The sequence below is a fragment of the Panulirus ornatus genome, chromosome 10 (assembly GCF_036320965.1).
Source record: "Panulirus ornatus isolate Po-2019 chromosome 10, ASM3632096v1, whole genome shotgun sequence".
In the NCBI taxonomy this organism is placed as follows: Eukaryota; Metazoa; Arthropoda; class Malacostraca; order Decapoda; family Palinuridae; genus Panulirus; species Panulirus ornatus.
This window is the reverse complement of record NC_092233.1, coordinates 60,796,860-60,821,859: the sequence shown is the minus strand read 5'-3', so window position 1 is coordinate 60,821,859 and position 25,000 is coordinate 60,796,860. Positions and strand designations below refer to the sequence as shown.

Sequence of the window (25,000 nt, the reverse complement as noted above, 5' to 3'; positions counted from 1 at the left end):
GAACATACACTTACATATATATACATAAATAGATACACATGTACATATACATGCTTGCCTTCATCCATTTCCAATGCCACCCAATCCCACAGGAAACAGCATATATGCATGAAGGAAATCAGATAACATAAATTCTCTTCTTTTCCCACACACCTGATTGCAGCCCCTGCATCAGCAAGGTAGCACTAGGAAACAGACAAAGAAAGGCCACACATACAAGACCTATCCACTCATGTCTATAAATATATGAACATACACTTACATATATATATACACAAATACATACACATGTACATATACATGCTTGCCTTCATCCATTCCCAACACCACCTAATCCCACAGAAAACAGCACAAATGAATGAAGGAAAATAGATAACATAAATTCTCTTTTTTCCCACACACTTGACTGCAGCCCCTGCATCAGCAAGGTAGCATTAGGAAAAAGACAAAGAAAGGCCATACCTGTTCACATCCATACAAAAGCTATCATGTGTAATGCACCAAATATATACATATCTTAAGAGTGACACTCATACAGCCAAAATCCCAGCTGCTAAGCCTGTCAAAAGAACATACCATTGCACACAATTAACAATTACCAAGAATACTATGGTAGGCTTTGGTTTCAGAACTTTATACATGATAGCTAAAGAGCGAATTTTTTCAGGTTAACTGGTGTGGCACGGCAAATGAAGCCAAATCAAAGATATCTCATTAACGCTATACATAATATAATATTACAGGATTGGCTGAATGCATGCATAGTGCCGCAGTACAAAGGCAAAGGGGATAAAGATGAGTGTTCAAATTACAGAGGCACAAGTCTGTTGGGTATTCCTGGGAAATTGTATGGGAGGGTACTGACTGAGAGGGTGAAGGCATGTACAGCATCAGATTGGGGAAAAACAGTGTGGTTTCAGAAGTGGTAGAGGATGTGTGGATCAGGTGTTTGCTTTGAAGAATGTGAGAAATACTTAGAAAAACAGATGGATTTGTATGTAGCATTTATGGCTCTGGAGATGGCATATGATAGGGTTGATAGAGATGCTTTGTGGAAGATCTTAAAAGAGAGAAGAGTGATTGATTCCCAGTGAAGGTCTGTCTGCGGCAGGGGTGTGTGATGTCCCCATGGTTGTTTAATTTGTTTATGAATAAGATAGTTAGAGAGGTAAATGCAAGTTTAGGAGAAAAGGGTGAGTATGCAGTGTGTTGGGGATGAGAGGTCCTGGGAAGAGAGTCAGTTGTTGTTCACTGATGATACAACTTTGGTGGCTGATTAGAGTGAGATATTGCAGAAGCTGGTGATTGAGTTTGAAGAAGTTAAGAAAGGAGAAAATTGACGAGTAAATATGAATAAGAGCAAGATTATTAAATTCAGTAGAGTTGAGGGACAAGTTAACTGGGATGTAGTTTGAATGAAGAAATACTGGAGGAAGAAGTGTTTTAGATATCTGGGAGTGGACTTAGAAGCAAATGGAACCATGTAAGCGGAAGTAAGTCACAGGTGGGGGAGGGAGCGAAGGTTCTGGGAGTGATGAAGAATGTGTGGAAGGAGAGAACGTTATCTCAGAGAGCAAAATAGGTACGTTTGATGGGATAGTAGTTCCAACTTTACATGGTTGTACATAGGAGGGTGGATGTACTGGATATGAAACATTTGGGGACAATATGTTGTGAGGTGGTTTGATAAAGTAACAGAAGGGTAAGAGAGATAATATGAAATGAAAAGAGTGTGGTTGAGAGAGCTGAAGAAGGTGTGGTGAAATGAATTGGGACATGGAGAATGAGTGAGGAAAGATTGAAAAATAAGATATGTCACAGTTGGAGGGAACAAAGAGTAGCAGGAGACCAAACTGGAGGTGGAAGGCTAGTGAAAAAGATTTTGAGCAATTGTAGCCTGAACATACAGGAGGGTGAGAGGCATGCAAGGAACAGAGTGAATTGGAACAGATTTTGAGCAATTGTGGCCTGAACATACAGGAGGGTGAGAGGCATGCAAGGAACAGAGTGAATTGGAACAATGTGGTATACCAGGGTCGACATGCTGTCAATGGACTGAACCAGGGCATATGCAACGTCTGTGGTAAACCATGGAAAGGACAGAGTGTGAATGAATGTGGCCTTTTTGGTCCGTATCCCTGCTACCTAGCTGAAGCAGGTGGTAGCACCAGGAATGGATGAAGGCAAGCATGAATATGAACGTGTATATATGCATATGTCTATCTTGATATATGTATATGTACATGTATGAGTATATGAGAGGAAGGGCCATTCTTTGTTTCCTGGCACTACCTGACCAAGGCAGGAAATGGCAATCAAGTATATATAAATATATCATATATATAAACCTACACTGAGCTAGGTACCCGTTTTTACTGATCAAGGGGTGGAGGAACAACTAGGTTGACCGTGGACCAAGTTCGAACCCTATGTAATAATCCCTGGGTGGCCCTTGAATGTGTCACACTCAGGAACATTAACCACTTCACCGTGAAGGTGCAAATGAAGCAGTCATTGGTTTCTAACATTTCCTCACTAGGTTGGAATAGGCATGTAAGGTGGTGGTAATTTCTTTTAACTAACCACAGGGGGCATTTTTCCCCTAAATCTAAGTATATTAATTACAATTAATCTATTTCTGAATTTGCAATCAGAAAGCAATTACAGCTGACAACAGAAGTGAAAACTCATCTTCCATTTCTGATAGTGCATGCAAGTGTAGGTGTGTTGTGAAACCTGTTTGGTGGAAATTATATTTCTTGTGTTATCCAGTACCTATTCAATAATTCAAAAGAAAACAATGTCTAAAACTTACTTGATGGGTCCTCTATTGGTGTGGAATACAAGAGGATGGACTTCCACACCAAGTGTAGCTACATACTTCTTCTCGAACTCGCCAGTCAAATGTCTCTTCACAAATGTGGTTTTACCAGTGCCACCATCTCCAACCAACACCAACTTGAATGTAGGCATCTCCTGTTCTGCCGCCATTGTATTGGATTTGAAGTTGGCGAGTTCTGAGGACAAATTTATCATGTAGGTGTCTGTCTATTGCTGGTATTTCATTCCCAATTTCACAAGGTGAATCGGGTCTATACATCTCTATTCACCTGTAAACACCCTCAATCCACATCTGGTGAGTTAAGTCAAACAAAATTTCTATTAAAACATATACATTTCTTATTTTCACACTAAACTGAGCTGTCATACAAGTTCAAGGTTTTATTCCCACTTCCCCTATCACTGGTAATAGAATAAGAATTCTGCCAGCGTATCTACTATATGTTGTAAGTGACAACTAGGAGCTAAAAATCCTCCTTTCTTGTATCATCACTTTTTAAAAACAGGAACAGATGTTACGGCTACAGCCAAGCAAGAATTTGTCAGTGAAAGCTCAGTCTGTGAAGTCTGAATGAGCAGGGTTGTAACCAGGATAATCAGAAGGGAAAGACAGGTGTCATGCTTGATGACAGAAACTTGGATGTTTTTGCTCTGATGCTCCCATTTGTTGTCTTGTTATCCTAACTCTATTCACCTCCTTCTCCAACATTTTCTTATCTAAAGTTCAAAGGCACCCTCTTGCTCCATGTCTTATTTGCTATTTTTCAGCTTTCATACCATTCCCTTATAATCTACCCAATCACTCGCACATCTCCATTCCTAAGTATGGTATGGACAATATGGTTTTTATTTCTTTCACAAGCAATTCAGCTTCCTCAAGCAATCACTTGCTACCCATCTCATATATATGTGTACCATACACTTCATTTAGACATAAGCACTGCTTCTCTAAACACTTTTCACCCTTCTATGCCCTATGCCACTTTCACTTCATTTCATCTCTTCAGGCTGACCTCTTTTCCTGGCTCATACATTTTCACCTCTCCTTTCATACATACTATTTCCTTTTCCTAAAACTATTGCAAACTTTTACATTCTGCTCCAAGAAATCATAAGACAATTAGCCTCCCATTTCTACCAGCATTTTCAATCCAATAGCCTTTACTCTGCATGGCTGTGCATTAGGCAGTAGTCCAACAATGTCTGTGGACCTCAACCCCACTCCTCTTGCATATGCATGCACTGGTGCATTAGAAATAATACTGAACAAATATCTGTGTGTCATGGATGACCAAGAGAGATGGATGTGGAGGACTAAATTCTTTGCTCCTGCATCATTACTATTCAAAATCAGAAAGTAGTGAGCCTTAATTCCTCCCCTCCGGTATTACCGAATTACCAAATCAAGAACAGAGGAAGGAGCTACTTCTAAGAAGAGGAAGAAAACCAAGTCCTTTTTTAGCACATAACTTGATGAGCTCTTTCCCTATTTTCACTTACAACAGTTAACAAACACTTCCCAACTGCTACATTCAGATCTCAACACCCAAACTTAATCCCTTTCATCAAAACTGCCAAAGCAATCCTTTCTTCATTTCTCTCATTACCAGAAGCACAAGCACTAACCATCACCCACCACCAGTAGCCCACTTTCACTCCCACACCAACCTTCAACTCACTTCCTTACACACTTGAACAATCCCACAGCTCTCCCATCAGAAGTGCCATCCCCTCCTTCAATCATGTCCTCTCACTAACCCCAGGCCTACCTACCTAAACATCCCCAAAACATTCTACCCCTATCAACTTGCATTCACTCATAACCTTAGCATCCAGATTTCTCTCACAAAACACTATATCTACCTCTTTCTTCTTCTCTTCATGATTAAATCCAGGGGTGATAAGACCTGACAGAGGCAGGGCGCTGGGCAGCAGTGACAATTTCTGGTTTGACATTGTGCAGCTGCTTTAAGCTTTTACCATCAAAATTTAACTGAATTAGAAATATAAATGATGTCACTCAACTGTAACCATTAGTCTAATAATCCTTATCCATTAGGTAAACTTACCATAAATGAAACATCAAAGTACTTCAAACTTCTTGAGCTATCATTTGCATAAAGACTACTTTCTTCTACCCTACGCGGCCAAATCTGCAGCTTCTTTTCCTGAATGCCAAGTTGTGTGGCTCTTTATCTTACTGACAGCAGCATGTTTTTTCTGCTCAAATAACCCATGGGTCTTCCCTTGGTAATTCTTGTTTGCTACCTACAATGAATAAATGAGCCTGACATTTACGGAGTTTTCCACATTTCCTTCACTACATATGCTCTTCAATGGAATAATTTGTACTTTCTACCTATTCCATCATTCTAGGAACTAGATAGGAATATCCAGTAATTATTTTCTTTGGTGCTGCACCAATCATAAGTTATCAATCAATGCAGATGTAACAGAGTACTACTAACAATTCAGTTCATATGATTACTGTCAGTAATAAGGTATCCTAGTTATACTCCCAGAATTATCTTTGTTGGCAGCTTAAATACCAGACATCCCAATATTTTCGACAAATAGCATATGGGTACTTATGTATACTCAGTCATCAAAAGTCTTTTCTACTATTTCGGTTTCTCAAGTCTGGTATATCCAAATTAAGATAACTTTCAATTGCTATGGAAGTTAGGCAATGTTTTCAAAGGTTCTGTTCATTTTGCACAAGTGTCACCTTACCTCACAGAGACCCCACACCATAATGCTATTCAATACTGTAAAATATAATGCTCCTCAATATTCAATTTATTCTCTAAGCAGAATACAACCACCACTAAATTGAATTACTAAAACTCCAAATCTTGTTCCCAAGTAGAGCTAAACTGGTAAATTATCTTTTAATTCAGAGGTGTGGTTTTTTTTATTACCTGTAGAATCTCATACTGTCTTGACAGTGATAAGATATATTGTAGAAAATAAATAACGTGTCATTAGCTTGCCAACAGTCTCCAGTGGGTGAAGTGGTATGATAACGACACGATTCTTTTCCAATTTGAGATTTATCACCTATTCCGTAAAACAAAAAAATGAAAGTATTAAACGTTTACAAATAATTTCTGATGAGCAAAAGATCAATAATGACATCATTCTGTTAAGCAGAATTGTAAAAGAGCTCCTGACTTTATTAACCCAACATTGTTCGAGATATAACACTTCATAATCATTACAAAGTAAAATGCTTGCATCCATGCACTGCAACTTACTGTATTCTCTATGGTATCAATGCCAAACAAAATAACATTTAAAGATAACAGTAAGGAGCTAAGATAAGCTCTCAGCAATTAATGTTAGTATGATGGTTGTCTGACACATGATGACATGCTTCAAATTTCTTGGCAAACCAACCCCCCATACAAACCATTCAGAGACTTGCACTCACCAATTCCATTGATCTTCCTGCCCTAACGTGCATTTAAACATACATTTGCAAGCATATGTGGACATCATGTGCCTTATTACTTCTCTGCATACCATGAAATAAATCATATATATATATATATATATATATATATATATATATATATATATATATATATATATATATATATATATATGCCATACTTTAAGAACGACAGTACCATCCTTATATACTATGGTACCACCATCAAGCACGATATCAACCCTATGTACGACTGTACCATCATTAATCACAATTGTAACATCACTGTGCACGACGGTACTTACGTCCCTGTGCACGACGGTACCTACGTCCCTGTGCATGAAGGTACTATCACTGTGCACGAAGGTACTTACGTCCCTGTGCATGACGGTACCATCACTTTGCACGACGGTACCGTCCCTATTCACGAGGGTACCTACGTCCCAGTGCACGACAGTACCTACGTCCCTATACACGACGGAACCTACGTCCCTGTGCACGACGGTACCTACGTCCCTATACACGACGGTACCATAACTGCACGACGGTACCGTCCCTATGCACGACGGTACCTACGTCCCTATGCACGACGGTACCTACGTCCCCGTGCACGACGGTACCTACGTCCCAGTGCACGACGGTATCTACGTCCCAGTGCACGACGGTACCTACGTCCCACTGCACGACGGTACTTACGTCCCTGTGCACGACGGTACCTACGTCCCTATACACGACGGTACCTACGTCTCTGTGCACGACGGTACCTACGTCCCTGTGCACGACGGTATCTACGTCCCTGTGCACGACGGTACCTACGTCCCTGTGCACGACGGTACCTACGTCCCTGTGCACGACGGTACCTACGTCCCTGTGCACGACGGTACCTACGTCCCTGTGCACGACGGTACCTACGTCCCTGTGCACGACGGTACCTACGTCCCTGTGCACAACGGTACCATTCCTGTGCACAATGGTACCATCATGCAGCAAGGTGATAGGAACCTTGGGGTATGACAGCTTGACCTTTGGCTTGGCCAAGGTTAGGTCTTACACCAGCCATTACACTACACGGTCTTGTACCTGCGTGCTGTAGCGCTGTACCCTGGTGTTCAACACATCTTAAGATTGTCTAATAAACCTGTTTAAGCTCCTAAATCTGTCCAAATTAACACGTGCCCCCCTTCCCTTGAATGACAGACTCTGACCCACTCTCCAACCCATGTGATGCAAATTCATTTTGAAACTTTGGCAAAACGTCTTAAGAGGGATGCTTCTCAGGACACACACGCCGCCTTTAAGTGATTTTGTCTTCAAACTAAAGATAGCAGAATATTCAAGAAACTCTATTAATGACTCTACCAGGGTGTGGCAGGATGATCAAGCATAACTACGTTAATGTCACAATTCAGTACAAAATTTTCATCACGGCAGACATCACCATTCCTCCTTCCTTCTCTAAAGAACACTAGCATTACATTAAAGACGGTCTAGTTGACTTTACAGAACTTAAAATTCACTGCTAAGAGCGCCAATCGCCATCTTCTTTGTTTGACGGGATTTTCACATTCACGTCCATCTTCCGCCTTCCATTATCTACGAAAGTATAAATGATTTCACCAAACTAACCTTACCAGCAAAGAGCTCGGGATATTTACTTTCGATCGTGGTGGCACAAAATCCGAGAACACACCGATGTCACAGTTATAAGACGATGTAATATACTCACCAAGAAGAGCTGTACGGACCAGAATCCCGTCAATGACTCGAGGTGGCGGCTAGGCAAGGCTCCGGCCACTCGCTCGCTGATTGGTCAGCCGCCAAGTTTGAAGCGGCACGTGTTTTCCATATTCTGGGTTTTATCTGGTTTATTCAGTACATTATTTCGATCGAGATACATATGGTCAAATACCATGTGATACACCCATGGGAAGTGTAACAACGTAAGGTCGTATTTTCGAGAAATATCTTCATAACATCAATTTTGAATGTCCCGCTCAATGACGTCACATATACTGCAGAGAACAGATGCTGTAAAATTTCAAGATTTGCCTGTATTATTGATGTTCGTAGTGAAATAACCTATGTCTCCCTTTTGCCTAAATACTAATTTAATTGATAAATTATAAAGAAATTGACTAATATCATATTTTCTCTGAAACTGAATCTGGCCTGAATCTTATAACAAGAAAATATTGCCTAAAGCTTTGATCACGTGACTCAGTAAACCGGTGAAATAAATCTTGACATCATTTTCTAATCTGACGAGTAACTTATCGACCGGTCACATATTCTGAAAACAAAGAAGGGTGAATCCATTTCTTCTCTGTAATATTAATCATAAGGTGAATATGCTCTCCTGGAAACGTGGGTGACTGAACTACGACGAAGCATTATGTAACACTGTCCTTGATTTCGAAACAGGATACTTGAGGCAAGATGTCTGTGTTTAGTTTGAGCAAATAACCTTGTCTTCACCCCTCCCTCAGCCTATGTAATAGATGTGAGTGGAAGCAGCCTAAAATTACGACCTTACGGCAGAATAATTTTAGTTTATGTCGACTGAACGATAACTCCCGACTGCAGGTGGTGATGCGGGATTATCGTTCACAGGCCACCAAGCTACGTTCGTAATCGATTTTATTTTTTTTTTTTTTTTTTTTATAAAACCTATTACAACATATTACACAATGTCCTTCATTCTGAATCAGCGCGTCTCAGGGCTTGTGAAATCCATGTACGTTATGGCATGGAGGGAAAAATCACTTGCATGTGAATGCTTGAACAATATCTAGTATGCAAATTAAGTCCGGCAAAGGACGCAGATCAACGAAAAAGTTGATCCCACGAGTTGTGTGTGATGATGAGAGAAAGTCGATGTGAACTGTGATAAATGCCATTTGGAGCGAGACAGAACGGAGATGCTGTGACGGAGACGTCCCATGTGTCATGGACCGTACCGTCGTGCTCAAGGATCGTACCGTCGTACTCAAAGATCGTACCGTCGTGCTCAAAGATCGTACCGTCGTGCTCAAGGATCGTACAGTCGTACTCAAGGATCGTACTGTCGTGCTCAAAGATCGTACCGTCGTGCTCAAGGATCGTACAGTCGTACTCAAAGATCGTACCGTCGTGTTCAAAGATCGTACCGTCGTGCTCCAGGATTGTACCGTCGTGCTCAAGGATCGTACCATGACGCTTAAATACTGTGGCGTCGCGTTAGAGGACCGTACCGTCGTGCTCAAGGATAGTACCATCGCACTTAAAGATCGTACCGTCGTGCTCAAGGATCGCACCGTCGTCCTCAAGGATAGTACCGTCACACCTAAGAACTGTACCGTCGTGCTTGAGGATCGTACCGTCGTAATCAAGGGGCGCAGATAAGAACAATCACTTTATCAAGCTACGGGGAAAGCTCCGGGCAACGCGAGTGGAAAGTGACAACTTGGAAGCGATCACTTTCTCCCCTGGAAAGTGACTTTTTAAAGTTACGATATTGGAAGCGATCACTTTCTCCCCTGGAAAGTGACTTTTAAAGTTACGATATTGGAAGCGATCACTTTCTCCCCTGGAAAGTGACTTTTTGAAGTTACGATATTGGAAGCCATCACTTTCTCCCCTGGAAAGTGACTTTTTGAAGTTACGATATTGGAAGCGATCACTTTCCCCTTCGGCAAGTGATTGGAGGGTGATGACAGGGAAGCGGCGCTGTGCTTGCTCAAGATTCATAAAGAAGAAAGTTCACTGAAGTTGCCCAAATATGCAAAACTAATTGAGTACGACCGTTGAGCTGGACGATACGACCCTTGGACACGACTTACGATCCTGAGTTCGGTAGTGCGACGGTACGACCCATGGATCAGTTGATACGACCCTTGAGCACGACTTGCGATCCTGAGTTGGGTAGTGCGAGGTACGACCCATGGATCAGGTGATACGACCCTTGAGCACGACTTGCGATCCTGAGTTGGGTAGTGCGACGGTACGACCCATGGATCAGTTGATACGACCCTTGAGCACGACTTGCGATCCTGAGTTGGGTAGTGCGACGGTACGACCCATGGATCAGTTGATACGACCCTTGAGCACGACTTACGATCCTGAGTTGGGTAGTGCGACCCTTGAGCGCGACGGTACGACTTTCAGTTTGGTGGTACGATCCTTGAGCACGACGGTACGCCCCTGAACTGGGTAGTACGACCTTTGAGCACAACGTAGCACCTTGTCAGCACGACAGGAAGGGCTGACATACGAACGTCAGTCGTCAGCACGAACAAAGTCGTCTGCCACATGCCTGGCTGACCACCCACCCCAAAGGTCGTATGTCTTGGGTAGTCGTACATAATAACAAGTGCTAACAGAAAACGCTTTGTAAACAAACTGCAAGAGGCATTCTAATTTTATTGACAAGAAAAATACTAACAATGAAAAAAAAAAATATAGTCTCTCTCCTACCGAGAGATAACAATGTATAGAATATAGATTCGTAACATAGTCTATAACTATTGATGGTAATGGTGAAGTGTAATTACAATGTAAGGGAATGATGTGGGTGATTGCCAGGGGCGTTTCAAAACCCGTCTGTGGCACCCGCCGCCTTCTTGTAAGACTCGGTGTGTTGCTTGATGAATTCGAGCAACTCTGGGTCCAGGCCCTTGATCCCGGCGGGAGCCAAGTTGTCATGGATCTTGTCCCTGTTGTTCTGCACGTCCTTCATGGGCACGTCCTTCCTGTAGATGGAGTCCTCCATGATGAAGTTGATGTTTGGGGGAAGATGATGGTAAGAGATTTCTCCTGCTGGGGGCGACTCAGAGGGGTAGTGTTCATACGGAGGGGGGGAATCCTCCTCGATGGGGAAGGGCTTCGGTGGGAGATATGGGGACGCGTGCTCCGGTGGGTGTGAGGGGAATGGCGGGTGATGGTCATCCTGTGGGTGAGGCTCGAAGAACTCTTCATCGTCCATGTATGCAGGACCGAAGTGGTTTTCGGCAGAAGGGAAGCCAGAGGTTTGGAAGAAGTCGGGCGGGTCGAAGTCGAAATCGAACTCCGGCCGATGAAGCTCCTGCGGGGGGCCGAGGTCTGGGACTGGAGGGTGTCTGGTGGGTGGATGGTGGGGAGGAGGTGGGCGGTGTGGTGGCGGGCGGCGGGGTGGCGGTGGGCGGGGAGGGTGCTGCAACGGCAGGTGGAATGGAAGCAGGAAGCTCCTTGAGATCGCGTCACCAACGGACGCTTGCGTCTCCATGTCATCACTCGTTTCCGAGGGAGCATCAGTCGGTCCTTCGTCTGTAGAATTTGCCTTCATGTCCTCGGCCTCGGAGGCTGCCACGTACTCCTCGACGGCCTGAGGTTGTCCTCGGTCGACAGTGACCGTAGACCCCAGCGCCGTCGCACCATCGGGATCCGGCGATGCCTCCGGTCTAGGTTGGTCTTCTCTGGTTGTCTGTAGAGTCTCGGACCTTTTGACCCGACAGCCTGGGTCAGGAGAGCCAGCGAGCCCTCCGTGGGAGTGCCAGGGGTGTGGGCACCCATCGCACACCACCAGTGCCATCGCCAGTGGCACCAGCCAACTCTGTGGGAAAGAGAAACGAACAAGTGAGTCTCCATCATGCGACATACGTCCTCCATGACATTAAATAAGGAGTCTTTCCTATCAGTCAAACCACAGAGCACGACGGTACGACTTCTGAACACGATGCTACGACGTTTAAGCACGTACAGTCATTCTCAAGGGTGGTACCATCGTGCTCGATGAGTGAGCTAACAAGATTCGGGTACAAGACTATGATGGGCGATCTTTCTCAAGCATCACAAATGGTTCTAAATGTCGTTGGCTTAGTCCAGGAGTCAGCCATCAGGTGAGACATATTCAAAACCTCAAAAAAAAAAAAAAACTTGGGAAAATTAGACATGCGTGGCACAACAGCCACTGGGAGCGTTAGGGAAATGAACGGGGCGTGTAAGATGGTATGGTAACACTAGACTTCATCTGTGTGGGATGTAATCACTTATGCGCACAGAAGGGTGTGGGAGTTCCACAGTTGTGAGGGCCACATCCCTTAAATTCATCTACTAACATCTAACTTTTAAAACTTCTGTATACTGCCAGCATTTACAGTGTCATCATCGCTCAGCTAATTACATTCATCTACTACCCTGATTCTGTAGAAGTACTGCTTCACATCTTTTCCAACAAGCGTCTTGCTTAGTTTCAAGTTCTGGCTGCTCTACCTTTGCGTCTTTCCAAGTACTGTTTACTGTCAGCATCATCAAACTGGTTTAGAAACTTGAGGATGTAACCAAGTCACCCCTTACTCTTCTCTCTTCCGTAGTGGTCAACTTTATGGCCTCTGATTTCTCTCACTGCAACTCAGCTATCTTAATTCTGGTGCCATCATTGTTGCATTCCTCTGCATCTCCATCAGTCGTGTCTGTTTAATCACGGTAATCAAACGTGAGGAACACATGATAATCTTGGCCTAATATAGGCTGTGAATAATATGCGCTGTGAATTATATACGCTGTGAATAATTTGATGAACATTTCTATCTATTTACATAATGATTCTAATATTTGCCACCAGACTTCTCATCCTTTGCAGATATTCCTTATGCGAGTTCTGGCGACATGTTGACTACATTCGCGACTTCCAAATTCCTTACACACACACAGAGACTCCCGCAGCTTATCTTCTCCTATATAATGTTTGTAGCGAAGCCTTCTTTCACTGTGCACCATCTTATTTCGCATTAATCGAGCCTTATTTCATCAACCATGTATCATATCAACTTTAGAATTTGTCTAGGTTCCCCCACCCCCCCCCCCATGTTCATGTAATCCTTCTCACCCTTTACTTCCCTTGGCATTATCAGTAAACATGACTGTGTACGTTCAATCCTTCTGGTTGTTTACATCGATCAGAAAACAGCGACGGACCCAGGGACGTGCCCTGCGGCACACACCAACGACCAAACCATTTCAAGAAGGTTCCCCGATCGGACGTGTGTGTACTTTGTTCCCCTTACACTAAAACCGTTTTCTGTTCGCTGGAAACTTCTCCCTTATACCCGCACGATGATCCAGCTTCCTTACTAACCTCTTGTGTGAATAGTGTTCAATGCTTTTTGGGAGTTGAAGAACACACAAGCTACCCAGCCTTTTCTGAGGTCTAAAACTGAGCTCACTCTTACATAGAAGTCTGAAAGATTTGTTTACGTATGAACTCTTTATATCTGTGCTGTCTCTCACTGAGGTAGTTTCTCATTTGCATAGCAGTGTCTTGTGTGTGTGGAGGGAAAGTGTCGTCTGGAGGGCCAACAATTCGGCTGGGGAGAGAAGACGAGGAAGTAGTAAACTGTAACGTAGTAACGTAGATGGTATGTAACTACAGTAACGTAGATTGTATGTACCTACATTAACGCAGATGGTATGTACCTACAGTAACGCAGATGGTATGTAACTACAGTAACGCAGATGGTATGTACCTACAGTAACGCAGATGGTATGTAACTACAGTAACGCAGATGGTATGTAACTACAGTAACGCAGATGGTATGTACCTACAGTAACGCAGATGGTATGTAACTACAGTAACGCAGATGGTATGTACCTACAGTAACGCAGATGGTATGTAACTACAGTAACGCAGATGGTATGTACCTACAGTAACGCAGATGGTATGTAACTACAGTAACGTAGATTGTATGTACCTACATTAACGCAGATTGTATGTACCTACAGTAACGCAGATGGTATGTAACTACAGTAACGTAGATTGTATGTACCTACATTAACGCAGATTGTATGTACCTACAGTAACGCAGATGGTATGTAACTACAGTAACGTAGATTGTATGTACCTACATTAACGCAGATTGTATGTACCTACAGTAACGCAGATGGCACGTACCTACAGTAACACAGATGGTATGTACCTACAGTAACGCAGGAGGTATGTACCTACTATAACAAACCACAATAATAACTAAACATCAAGTACATACAAGAACACTACAGTACACAGAGCGTCTTTAACCTCACCATCAGTGTGACTTTTGGGCACAACAGTATGACCTTCGAGCATTAGGGTAAGGCCTCCCTTAAGCATGATAACCTTAACCTTAAGGGTTAGGTCACAGGCCAAAGGCCGGGACCGTCGTGCTCGAGTGTGTGAGTGGGGGCGGTCAAGACAACGGCCATGGGGGGGAGGGGAGGGGGGGGGGTCGTGGTGGGTCTCTGCCCGAGTTTACACTACGACCATGGATGGGGTCGCGCGCGCTCTCTCGAGACCCCGTCGTCCGACGTGTGTGAATAAACGCGACGACAAAGTACGTTCACTTTCAGCCACTCAAACGCACACCCACGTCCAAAGAGCAACACCCCCCACCCTCGACACGCTCTCTCGGTCTGAAAGTAACACACGGAGGCAAACAATCGGGTGGATCACTGAAGTACCGTACACACTTCACCGTGTCTCCAATATTCATTGTTCTCAGTAAATACTCTTAAATTGGAAAGCGTTCCTGAGTGTAAATCATTTAAATATAGGGGCATCCTGGTGTAAACGATCCCAGTATAGAGGTTTACTGGTGTAACCGCTTCAAAGTAGTGAGCCATGCTGGTGTCAATGCCTCCAGTATGGATGCTTGCTGGTGTGAATACATCCATTTATAGAGGCTTGCTGGTGTAAATGCTTCCAGTATGGATGTTCGCTGGTGTAAATGCTTCCAATATGGATGTACGCTGGTGTAAATGCTTCCAATATGGATGTACGCTGGTGTAAATGCTTCCAATATGGATGTACGCTGGTGTAAATGCTTCCAATATGGATGTTCGCTGGTGTAAATGCTTCCAATATGGATGTACGCTGGTGTAAATGCTTCCAATATGGATGTTCGCTGGTGTAAATGCTTCCAATATGGATGTACGCTGGTGTAAATGCTTCCAATGTAAAGTCTTCCTGTTGTAAATGCTTCCAACATCAAGGCTTCTTGATCTATACATGTTTCTAATATGTCTGGCGTCAATGCTTTCAATACAGATGCTTTCTAAACTTAATTACTTCCAATAATTCCAATGCTGAGGCTTCCTGGTGTAAACACCTCCAATATCGAGGCTTCCTGGTGTAAATCTTTTCAATATAGAGGTTCTTGATGTAAATGCTTCCAAAACTGCAGGCTAGCCTATTGTAAATGCTTCCAACATAAGGGCTTCCTGGTGTAAATTCTTCCAACACAAAGGTTTCCTGGTGCAAATGCTTCCAATATGGAGGCTTCCAGCTTGGGAATCCTTCCAATGCTGAGGCTTCCTACGTGGAAATGTTTCTAGTTTAAATAAGCTTCAATGATGACCCGATCTTAGACTTACCTTTGCAAGGCTTAGGCTCATCTCTACCTCGCGTATGTAATAAGTCTCATTGGTATCACTTTAGCGGCCACGAGTCGATAGACACACTTGAAAAAAAAAAAAGATAGCGAGGGTGGGTATGAGAGGGAGGGAGAGAGAGACGTCCTCTAATATCTATTCCTTAGCGTTGTCGACGAGTGACTGGCGCCATAGACGGTAGGCAGCTGAGTTTTGCTAACCGTCGCCGTGACGTCATGGTCGTCTCTCTCTTATGTACTGGAGACAATTGATCATGGATTTTTTTTTTCGTTGTTTTTTTTCTGTTTACAGGAATCTTGCGCCCGTCGACGACCGTTCGTTCGTTCATCCCACGCAGCTGACTTGTTCGCTAACGCGAGGCTTCTCTTGCCATAATCATTCGCTAGATAATGTTAGGAGATTCATTCTAAAACAAATAAAACACCTCAAATGAGAGCACAAAAATAGATTTAAGATACTTACGTCGGCATTCTCACAACATCTGGAGAGGGACGACTGGTCCTCCGTCGTAGTGCAACACATGACAGTGTCGTTTAGCACCAGGGACGACGACTCATAACGACTCATGATCTGTCGTGCTGCTGTATAGGTCGTAGGAAGAGAGTCAGATAAGAACAAAAAACACAGGTGAAATCTACGCTTTCATATGTAGCTGGGCTGGGCTCGTTGTACCGTCGTGTTTGATATCGTGCCATATATGTATATATATATATATATTGGAAAGGATCACAATTTTGCGCGTGATCAAGATATTCCTATGAGTCCACGTTCATTTTCCCCGTGGACTCATAGGAATATATATATATATATATATATATATATAATCTATCGACCAACCCCAAGTAGAGAATGAACCCCTGGGCATAATGTAAGCCGACTGCCGTGTCCAAGATTCGACCCCAGGCGGGCCCGTGCATGCGTAGGGGTCAGTAATTCCAGGTCAGTTTTCATGCACAGATTTCTGCACCTCATTTCCTGCTACATGACATTCGCATCGAGGCCTCTTTTTCAGAGAGAGAGAGAGAGAGAGAGAGAGAGAGAGAGAGAGAGAGAGAGAGAGAGAGAGAGAGAGTACCTATGAAGTTACGAATAGCCACGGCGAATTTCTGCCACTAGCCAGAGCTAGCACGTAGCGCTCACCGCAGGAAAATCTTTGAGTTATGGAGAACGAGTGGGTCGGGTCTTGTGCGAGACAGAGAGAGTTTGCGTTCGTGGACTGAATGTCAGCAACCTACATTGTGGATGAAGCAGAGAGGTTAGTAACCTGAGGCCAAGGAGAGGAACTTAACAGTCACTAAAAGTGCTGGCTCACTACGCTATCGAAGGTGAGAGAGAGAGAGAGAGAGAGAGAGAGAGAGAGAGAGAGAGAGAGAGAGAGAGAGAGAGAGAGAGAGCAACCAAATCAATGCAGCATCTTGTGAGACACAAATAACGAGATGAATAATTGGCCCATGAAAATGTAACATTTACAATGATTGTTATCGTAACAGCTACATCTAACTGCTATGTGTCATACAGTCGTTCCTACATCAGATGTGGACACATCCATGATTACTTTAAAATGTCATTCCGATTAATATCCAAAAAATATCGCATAATTCAAACAATTTGTATCAAACGCTCGTCTACAAGTGCGCAAGCGCTCTCGCGAAGCCAACATTGGAAGCACACGGAAAAAAACTCATCTGCGCGCAGAGGATACACAGATGCGCGCGCACGGGGAAATTAATAAGAAAAAAAAAAAGTTAAGCGCACGGAACTTCCTTGTACACTTATGCTTTCCACCTGTCATTTACGTCACCATCCTATCTCTTCACGCAATATGGCGACGCAATATGGCATGTCTGTACTTAACGTCATCATTAGATACAATAGCTTACTGGTCTGTGGGCTTAAAGGATCGAGTCTAACAAGTGCATCATCATTCATAATGAGTTTATCGCCCAAATCCGTACCACATACGTTAAACAAATATAAAATTATAAAATGTCTTTAGTTTTAGGTATTTTTAACAACTTGGGGACATGTCGCGTTCGGACCCGCGGTCTCGAGTCTTGCAACACGTCATATTTCAGAGCAATATCTCTCTCTCTCTTTAGTCTACGGTACGTGATGTCTACGCCCTAAGAAAATCGTCAAAAAACACTACTGACCAAATAAACATACAAGTAAAATAACAGAAAAGGTTATTCAGTTCCCTTTCACCACTAAGATCAAAGACTTTCCCATCCAACTTTGACGCCATTTTATTTGCGCATGTTAGCGAACACCACCTTTGGCAACCGAAAGCAAAAATGAGAGGATGTTAAACAAAAGCAACAGTAATGTTAACATTAACGAATGGCGAGATAATCACACTCAAGCCTAATGGATGCTAAATTACAGTGTGCTATAAAACTTTAGCCTGGGTGGCCATGTTAGTAGTGTTAGTTGACTACTGTAACGCTACTGATTGAGGAAATAAATATTTTCCATCAGTTTAGTAAAGTATGAAGTTTGTTCAGTACATGGGTGACTTACGTAGGAAAATACTCAATATTCTAAACCTTTTTTTTATTATATTTTTCTTAAGCGCGATGTTGCAGGAGCGACCACTGACTGATTCCGACATAGTCACTGGTGCAGACAGTACTATCAGATACGCAAAACATATGAAGCAAAAAAAAAATATTACAAAATTGCCAAAATGCTGTCAGTATTTGGTACCATAAATTTGATCCATAAAAAAAATGTTAAGCAAAATCATTGCATAGCTTGTCAAAGTGTTAACTCCAACCGTGACGAAATGATTCTCTTATATATGTGTTACTGAGAAGATATTTGACGTGTTTAGGATGCTGGCTTCATGAAACACCATTATTACTTGACCATTGTCTGAAACGCCATTATTACTTGACCATTGTCTGGACGTGGGATGCACCTGGCGTAAAACAAACATATACAATGCAAAATTAGTGTTTAGACACAAGTCTATTTGTGTATCACTTAGAAACTACACATATCTGCATGAAATGACATACATCCTCTTTCTCGTAGTGTCTAATATCAATGTGTTTTTCTTTTAACGAATTGATCATTGGGTTGTTTGGTCTTGATACCAGTCGTCTGCTAAAGTCGTTAAGGCCGTCAACGTCATATTATAACCTCCAAATACAAAATCTTAAACACCTACAGGTGTTCAAGATAATTCTAAGGCAACACACACACTCTAACCTCATACATGACCATTAACTGTAGCAAATTTAAATATATTTACGGCCAAAAGCCGACATATGGCGGCAATGTTGCCGACTGCGCCCCAAGTAAGCAACAAAACTTTATCTTCCTCCATTTACATATATTTTGGCAATTATTCACAGGTTACGGACAACTCTACGGACAATTGGACTTACCTCTTGCCTTTTACGCATCTGTAAATCTCCTGTAATGGGCTGGTAAATGGGTTATTTAGGAAATTATGAGGAGCGTGAAGTGTCGGGTCGCCAGTCACGAACTACAAAGAAAACGTTACCCATTTGCCCGCCAAAGCAGTCAGCTGTGTGGGTGTGTGTACTGACATGGCTGAGGTGATCCGCCTCATTTTGTCTATTTGACTCGGTGTTCTCTGCTCTACAGACCAGTACCGATATTACAGCGAGACTTTGATATCCTGCGTACTTATACAACCACTCCAGACCCCGTGAGCGGGACTCCAGACGCTAGAATTGAGTGAGTAAAAAGTGTGTTTGGCTGACGTGGTTGACGGGCGCCATCAAGTACCAAGGTATTCAGAGAATCTCCGTCTTAACTCATATTTTTTTTTTCTTTTTCTTAATTTTAACCGTGATTTACATAGGTTTGTGCCTCATGATCTATATATATTACATTTTCCTTCATGCTCATTTCCGTACTATCTTAGGTTAGAGTTGATTTGATGTATGTAATATATTTCATATTGGATTCAGTCCGGGATACGCCCTTTTTGGTCTTAATGTGAATATGTCACTGTATGTGTTATGATATAAAATAAACTAGTAAGACAACAGATAAGCTTGACTTTTGCAAAGTTATTCATTAGTGTAAGCTTTGATTAAGTTTGTCATTCAACAGCATAATCTTTACTGGGATACATAACGTCTTATACAGCACAGGCTATTTGGAATCACTGGTTTGTGAACTCCATCCTACATTATAGGATTCACGCCCTTATGAACAGTCGTTGGCAGACACCATTGACTAGGGAGGTATTGCCACTTGGTGATTAGGGTTACTGGCGGCTGTGGTTGTCAAGTTCCCCTCCATGGTCCAGATTGCTGTTTTTTCTTTCCACTTCACATACACGTAGGCTGCTGGCATTGTACATATTTGTATCAACACATTCACTCCGTCTAACACATAACTTGGCGACACGTAACCCCCATTTTTTTTTATTTTTTTTTTCCTGCGGTTAGCGCTACGTGCTGGCCTGCCTGGTGGTACAATTTTTACGTAGGTATGGAAGACCCATGAGACGTGGTTCCAATAGTGTAGTAGGACTCTCCCCATACTGTCTATATACATTATTTTTTATTTTACTTGATCGTCTCTTTCCAAGTCGGCGAGGTAGCGCCAGGAAACAGACGAAGAAAGATCCATCCACACACATATACACACATATACGCACATATACACGCACATACATTGTGCTGTTGATTGGTTGGTAAGGACATGCAATGTATGTTTGGATCATGGTCAAGTGCCTGAGGATTGGCGGAATGCATGTATAGTGCCATTGTACAAAGGCAGAGATGATAAAGGGAGTGTTCAAACTAAGAGTGCAAAAGTTTGCTGAGTATTCCTGGAAAATTGTATGGGAGGGTATTGATTGAAAGGGTGAAGGCATGTACACAGCCTCAGATTGGGGAGAAGCAGTGTGGTTTCAGAAGTGGTAGGGGATGTGTGCATCAGGTGTTTGCTTTGAAGAATGTGTGTGAGAAATATTTAGAAAACAGATGGATTTGTATCTGGCATTTATGGATCTGGAGAAGTCATACGACAGGGTTAATAGAGATGCTTTGTGAAAGGTCTTAAGGGTATATGGTGTGGGAGGTAAGTTGCGAGAAGCAGTGAAAAGTTTTTACCATGGATGTAAAGCATGTGTACGAGTAGGAAGAGAGGAGAGTGATTGGTTCCCAGTGAGGGTCGATCTGCCGCAGGGGTGTGTGATGTCTCCATGGTTGTTTAATTTGTTCATGGATGGGGTGGGTAGGGAGGCAAATGCAAGAGTTATGAAGAGAGGGGCGAGTATGTGACAGTGATGATGTGATTGTTACACGAAAGTGGACTTGGGAACTTACCGTATTTCATTTTCACCTTGGAATCATAGGAATATATATATATATATATATATATATATATATATATATATATATATATATATATATATAATATATATCATACTTGCCTTCATCCTTTCTGGCGCCACCCTGCCTCACAGGAAACGACATCGTCGCCCCCTGCTTCAGCGGGGTAGCGCCAGGAAAACAAACAAAAAAAGGCCACACGTTCACACTCAGTCAGTAGCTGCCATGTGTAATGCACAGCTCCCTATATTATTATTATTATTATTATTATTATTATTATATTATTATTATTATTATTATTATTATTTTTTTTTTTTTTTTATTATTGTTGTTATTATTAACTTGTAGTAATAGTAGCATAGAACACCAAGACCTATCTTATGTTGCCTCTGCGGCTTTCAAGTTGCTCTGCAATCTGGAGCTGGGTAGTTATGGACTCCTTCGGAGCAAACAGTTCCTCGACGAGACTGTGTACCCTATTTGTTACCTGACGGTTACACAGCCTCGGCGAAAGTGACCTGACCTTTCCATTTTCAGTATACTACGAGTAAGAGTCCAGTAACACACACACACACACACACACTGATTTAGTATATGTATGTAATCACAAGGAAAATGAGACACGATAAGTTCCCAAGTCATAATTTTTTCATTACTTCCCAGGTTGCTCTAATCGTTTAATGTCAATGTAGCCTCGTCAATAACAATGATATTAAGAGCACCTTAATTGGAAACTAACCAGGAAATTATTCGGGCTGTGTTTACAGAATTCCCTGTAAAAACTGTTAACATGTATGTTAGGCAGAATGGTAAGGATGTTTATGTTAGACTTAAACAACATAAATCTTTATGTTAGACTCAAACAACATAGATATAGTATGAGAACAGGATAAGAATCAAATCCTTTGTTTAATCACGTTGAAAATTATGACCGTTGTATTGACTAGAGAAACGCTGATTCCGTTATTAATTGTAACAACTCCTTTACCACGAGAAATAGAATTGAATCATCTCTTAGTAACTACACAAAGAATTGTGACATCGATGTTAGTGAAGCTTGTATACGAACTGGATAGCCTTGTAGGCAAAATATATCAACTATTTCGATAATATAGGTTTTCAGACGTGCCGGAAGCGCAGAATATATATGTAGGAAGAAAAACAAGAGAAGTTCAACGAACGTAACATTCGGACTTCCAAAGTACCTGTGGCTTGAGAAATTGTGAAGTCAGACCACGTCAATTGGTTCTAACGACGATGTAGAAAGGTGTGAGCGGACATGTAAAATCCATTTCCGATCAACAGATATATTTTTTACAAATTTCTTCATGAAGGGAAAGGGCCACACGACCAGAAGGGTTGTGAATGTAACGCCAGTTTTTGAAAGGAGGTAGAAAACGTACTACGACGAGCTACTGCCACAGAAGACGTACTACGAACTACCTTCACAGAAAACGCGCTGCGGACTACCATCATATCAACCTGATTTAAGTGGTAGTGTTAAAAACTAGATTGGCATTTGATTATCTTTACAGATGGAGGTAAGAACCGAATTGTCAGCAAGGTTTTCCACCATTGGTTATCATGTTCATCGAATTGGATAGGATTTATTGAGTCATTAATGTCACAAATGCGATTCCAAAGCACTTCATAAACACTGCGACGTAAGATACAGTTATATAACAGTTGAAACTCGCGGCACACAGGGGGATCGAACCCGGGTACGAGTAGTGTGGGGGGAAACAGCGGGGCGTCCGACTGGCTGACTGTGAAAAGTGGGGTACCACAGGGGTCAGTCCTGAGACTCTTGCTTTCCATTTTCTATGATCTGATGACAGAGACCCACAAGTGTTGAATAGAAATATTGCCAATGGGGCTAAAAAGAAATACCATGATGGATTCAAAATGATTTAGACAGATTTCATGAGGGGTCGGGTCATGGAAAATGGGATGCATTGTGTATAGTTATAAAGTCATGCATTTTGGTGGGGGTTTACTTTTTTGTATTACGAATTTACAAAAAGCTCTGTAGAGCCATTATTGGAAGTAGAAGTAAAACAACCAAACAAACAAACAAAATTACCTTGGTGTCGCAATCAGTAATGACCCCTAGAATGTGTAACGTAATGCAAGGGTTCGAATCCTGGGTATGACTCGGCCCACAGCCGACCCATGTGTTCATCCTTCCCTTGGGGCTGGACGATTAATGGGTACCTGGCTTAACTTGGGGTGTGTGTGGGTGCATACATACGTAGGAGTAAAGAAATGGGTACAAGCATTTATTTAAAGATTGAGATGGACCAACACGAGTATAAAACTCTATCCACGTAACACACACACACACACAAACACACACACACACACACACACACACACACACACACACACACACACACACACACAAATATATATATATATATATATATATATATATATATATATATATATATGTTAGAAGCAGTGAAAAGTTTTTATCGAGGATGTAAGGCATGTGTACGTGTAGGAAGAGAGGAAAGTGATTGGTTCTCAGTGAATGTAGGTTTGCGGCAGGGGTGTGTGATGTCTCCATGGTTGTTTAATTTGTTTATGGATGGGGTTGTAAAGGAGGTAAATGCAAGAGTCCTGGAAAGAGGGGCAAGTATGAAGTCTGTTGGGGATGAGAGAGCTTGGGAAGTGAGTCAATTGTTGTTCGCTGATGATACAGCGCTGGTGGCTGATTCATGTGAGAAACTGCAGAAGCTGGTGACTGAGTTTGGTAAAGTGTGTGGAAGAAGAAAGTTGAGAGTAAATGTGAATAAGAGCAAGGTTATTAGGTACAGTAGGGGTGAGGGTCAAGTCAATTGGGAGGTGAGTTTGAATGGAGAAAAACTGGAGGAAGTGAAGTGTTTTAGATATCTGGGAGTGGATCTGTCAGCGGATGGAACCATGGAAGCGGAAGTGGATCATAGGGTGGGGGAGGGGGCGAAAATTTTGGGAGCCTTGAAAAATGTGTGGAAGTCGAGAACATTATCTCGGAAAGCAAAAATGGGTATGTTTGAGGGAATAGTGGTACCAACAATGCTGTATGGTTGCGAGGCGTGGGCTATGGATAGAGATGTGCGCAGGAGGATGGATGTGCTGGAAATGAGATGTTTGAGGACAATGTGTGGTGTGAGGTGGTTTGAGCGAGTAAGTAACGTAAGGGTAAGAGAGATGTGTGGAAATAAAAAGAGCGTGGTTGAGAGAGCAGAAGAGGGTGTTTTGAAATGGTTTGGGCACATGGAGAGAATGAGTGAGGAGAGATTGACCAAGAGGATATATGTGTCGGAGGTGGAGGGAACGAGGAGAAGAGGGAGACCAAATTGGAGGTGGAAAGATGGAGTGAAAAAGATTTTGTGTGATCGGGGCCTGAACATGCAGGAGGGTGAAAGGAGGGCAAGAAATAGAGTGAATTGGAGTCATGTGGTATACAGGGGTTGACGTGCTGTCAGTGGATTGAAGCAAGGCATGTGAAGCGTCTGGGGTAAACCATGGAAAGCTGTGTAGGTATGTATATTTGCGTGTGTGGACGTGTGTATGTACATGTGTATGGGGGGGGGGGGGCCATTTCTTTCGTCTGTTTCCTTGCGCTACCTCGCAAACGCGGGAGACAGCGACAAAGTATAAAAAAAAAAAAAAAAAAAAAAAAAAAAAAAAAAAAAAAAATATATATATATATATATATATATATATATATATATTATCCCTGGGGATAGGGGATTAAGAATACTTCCCACGTATTCCCTGCGTGTCGTAGAAGGCGACTAAAAGGGGAGGGAGCGGGGGGCTGGAAATCCTCCCCTCGTTTTTTTTTTTTAATTTTCCAAAAGAAGGAACAGAGTGGCCAGGTGAGGATATTCCAAAAAAGGCCCAGTCCTCTGATCTTAACGCTACCTCGCTAACGCGTGAAATGGCGAATAGTTTAAAAGAAAGAAAGAAAGAATATATATATATATATATATATATATATATATATATATATATATATATATATATATATATATATATA

At 42.4% G+C, this 25,000-nt stretch overlaps 2 protein-coding genes across 10 annotated transcripts in view; both read right to left on the bottom strand.

Annotated features, from left to right (window-relative positions):
- Positions 1 to 8,853, bottom strand: part of Ran (RAN, member RAS oncogene family) — a 13,152-nt gene extending 4,299 nt beyond the window's left edge. Inside the window, exons 1-4 of one of the 9 annotated variants that reach the window (XM_071666057.1) lie at positions 8,001 to 8,039; positions 5,763 to 5,901; positions 4,911 to 5,109; positions 2,816 to 3,017 (exon numbers count right to left, since the gene is read on the bottom strand). In XM_071666057.1, coding sequence (XP_071522158.1) covers positions 2,816 to 2,991 — 176 coding nt within the window. In that variant the 5' untranslated portion in view covers positions 2,992 to 3,017; positions 4,911 to 5,109; positions 5,763 to 5,901; positions 8,001 to 8,039. The other 8 variants (XM_071666059.1, XM_071666058.1, XM_071666061.1 and 5 more) reach the window with 8 other exon arrangements.
- A 1,811-nt stretch (positions 8,854 to 10,664) lies between these two features.
- LOC139750697 (uncharacterized) lies at positions 10,665 to 15,823 on the bottom strand. Its single transcript, XM_071665374.1, has 2 exons — positions 15,635 to 15,823; positions 10,665 to 11,840 (listed from the first exon to the last, which is right to left on the bottom strand). The coding sequence occupies exons 1-2, from the start codon at positions 15,653 to 15,655 to the stop codon at positions 10,842 to 10,844; spliced, it is 1,020 nt and encodes a 339-aa protein (XP_071521475.1). The 5' UTR covers positions 15,656 to 15,823; the 3' UTR covers positions 10,665 to 10,841.
- Between the last annotated feature and the right edge of the window lie 9,177 nt (positions 15,824 to 25,000).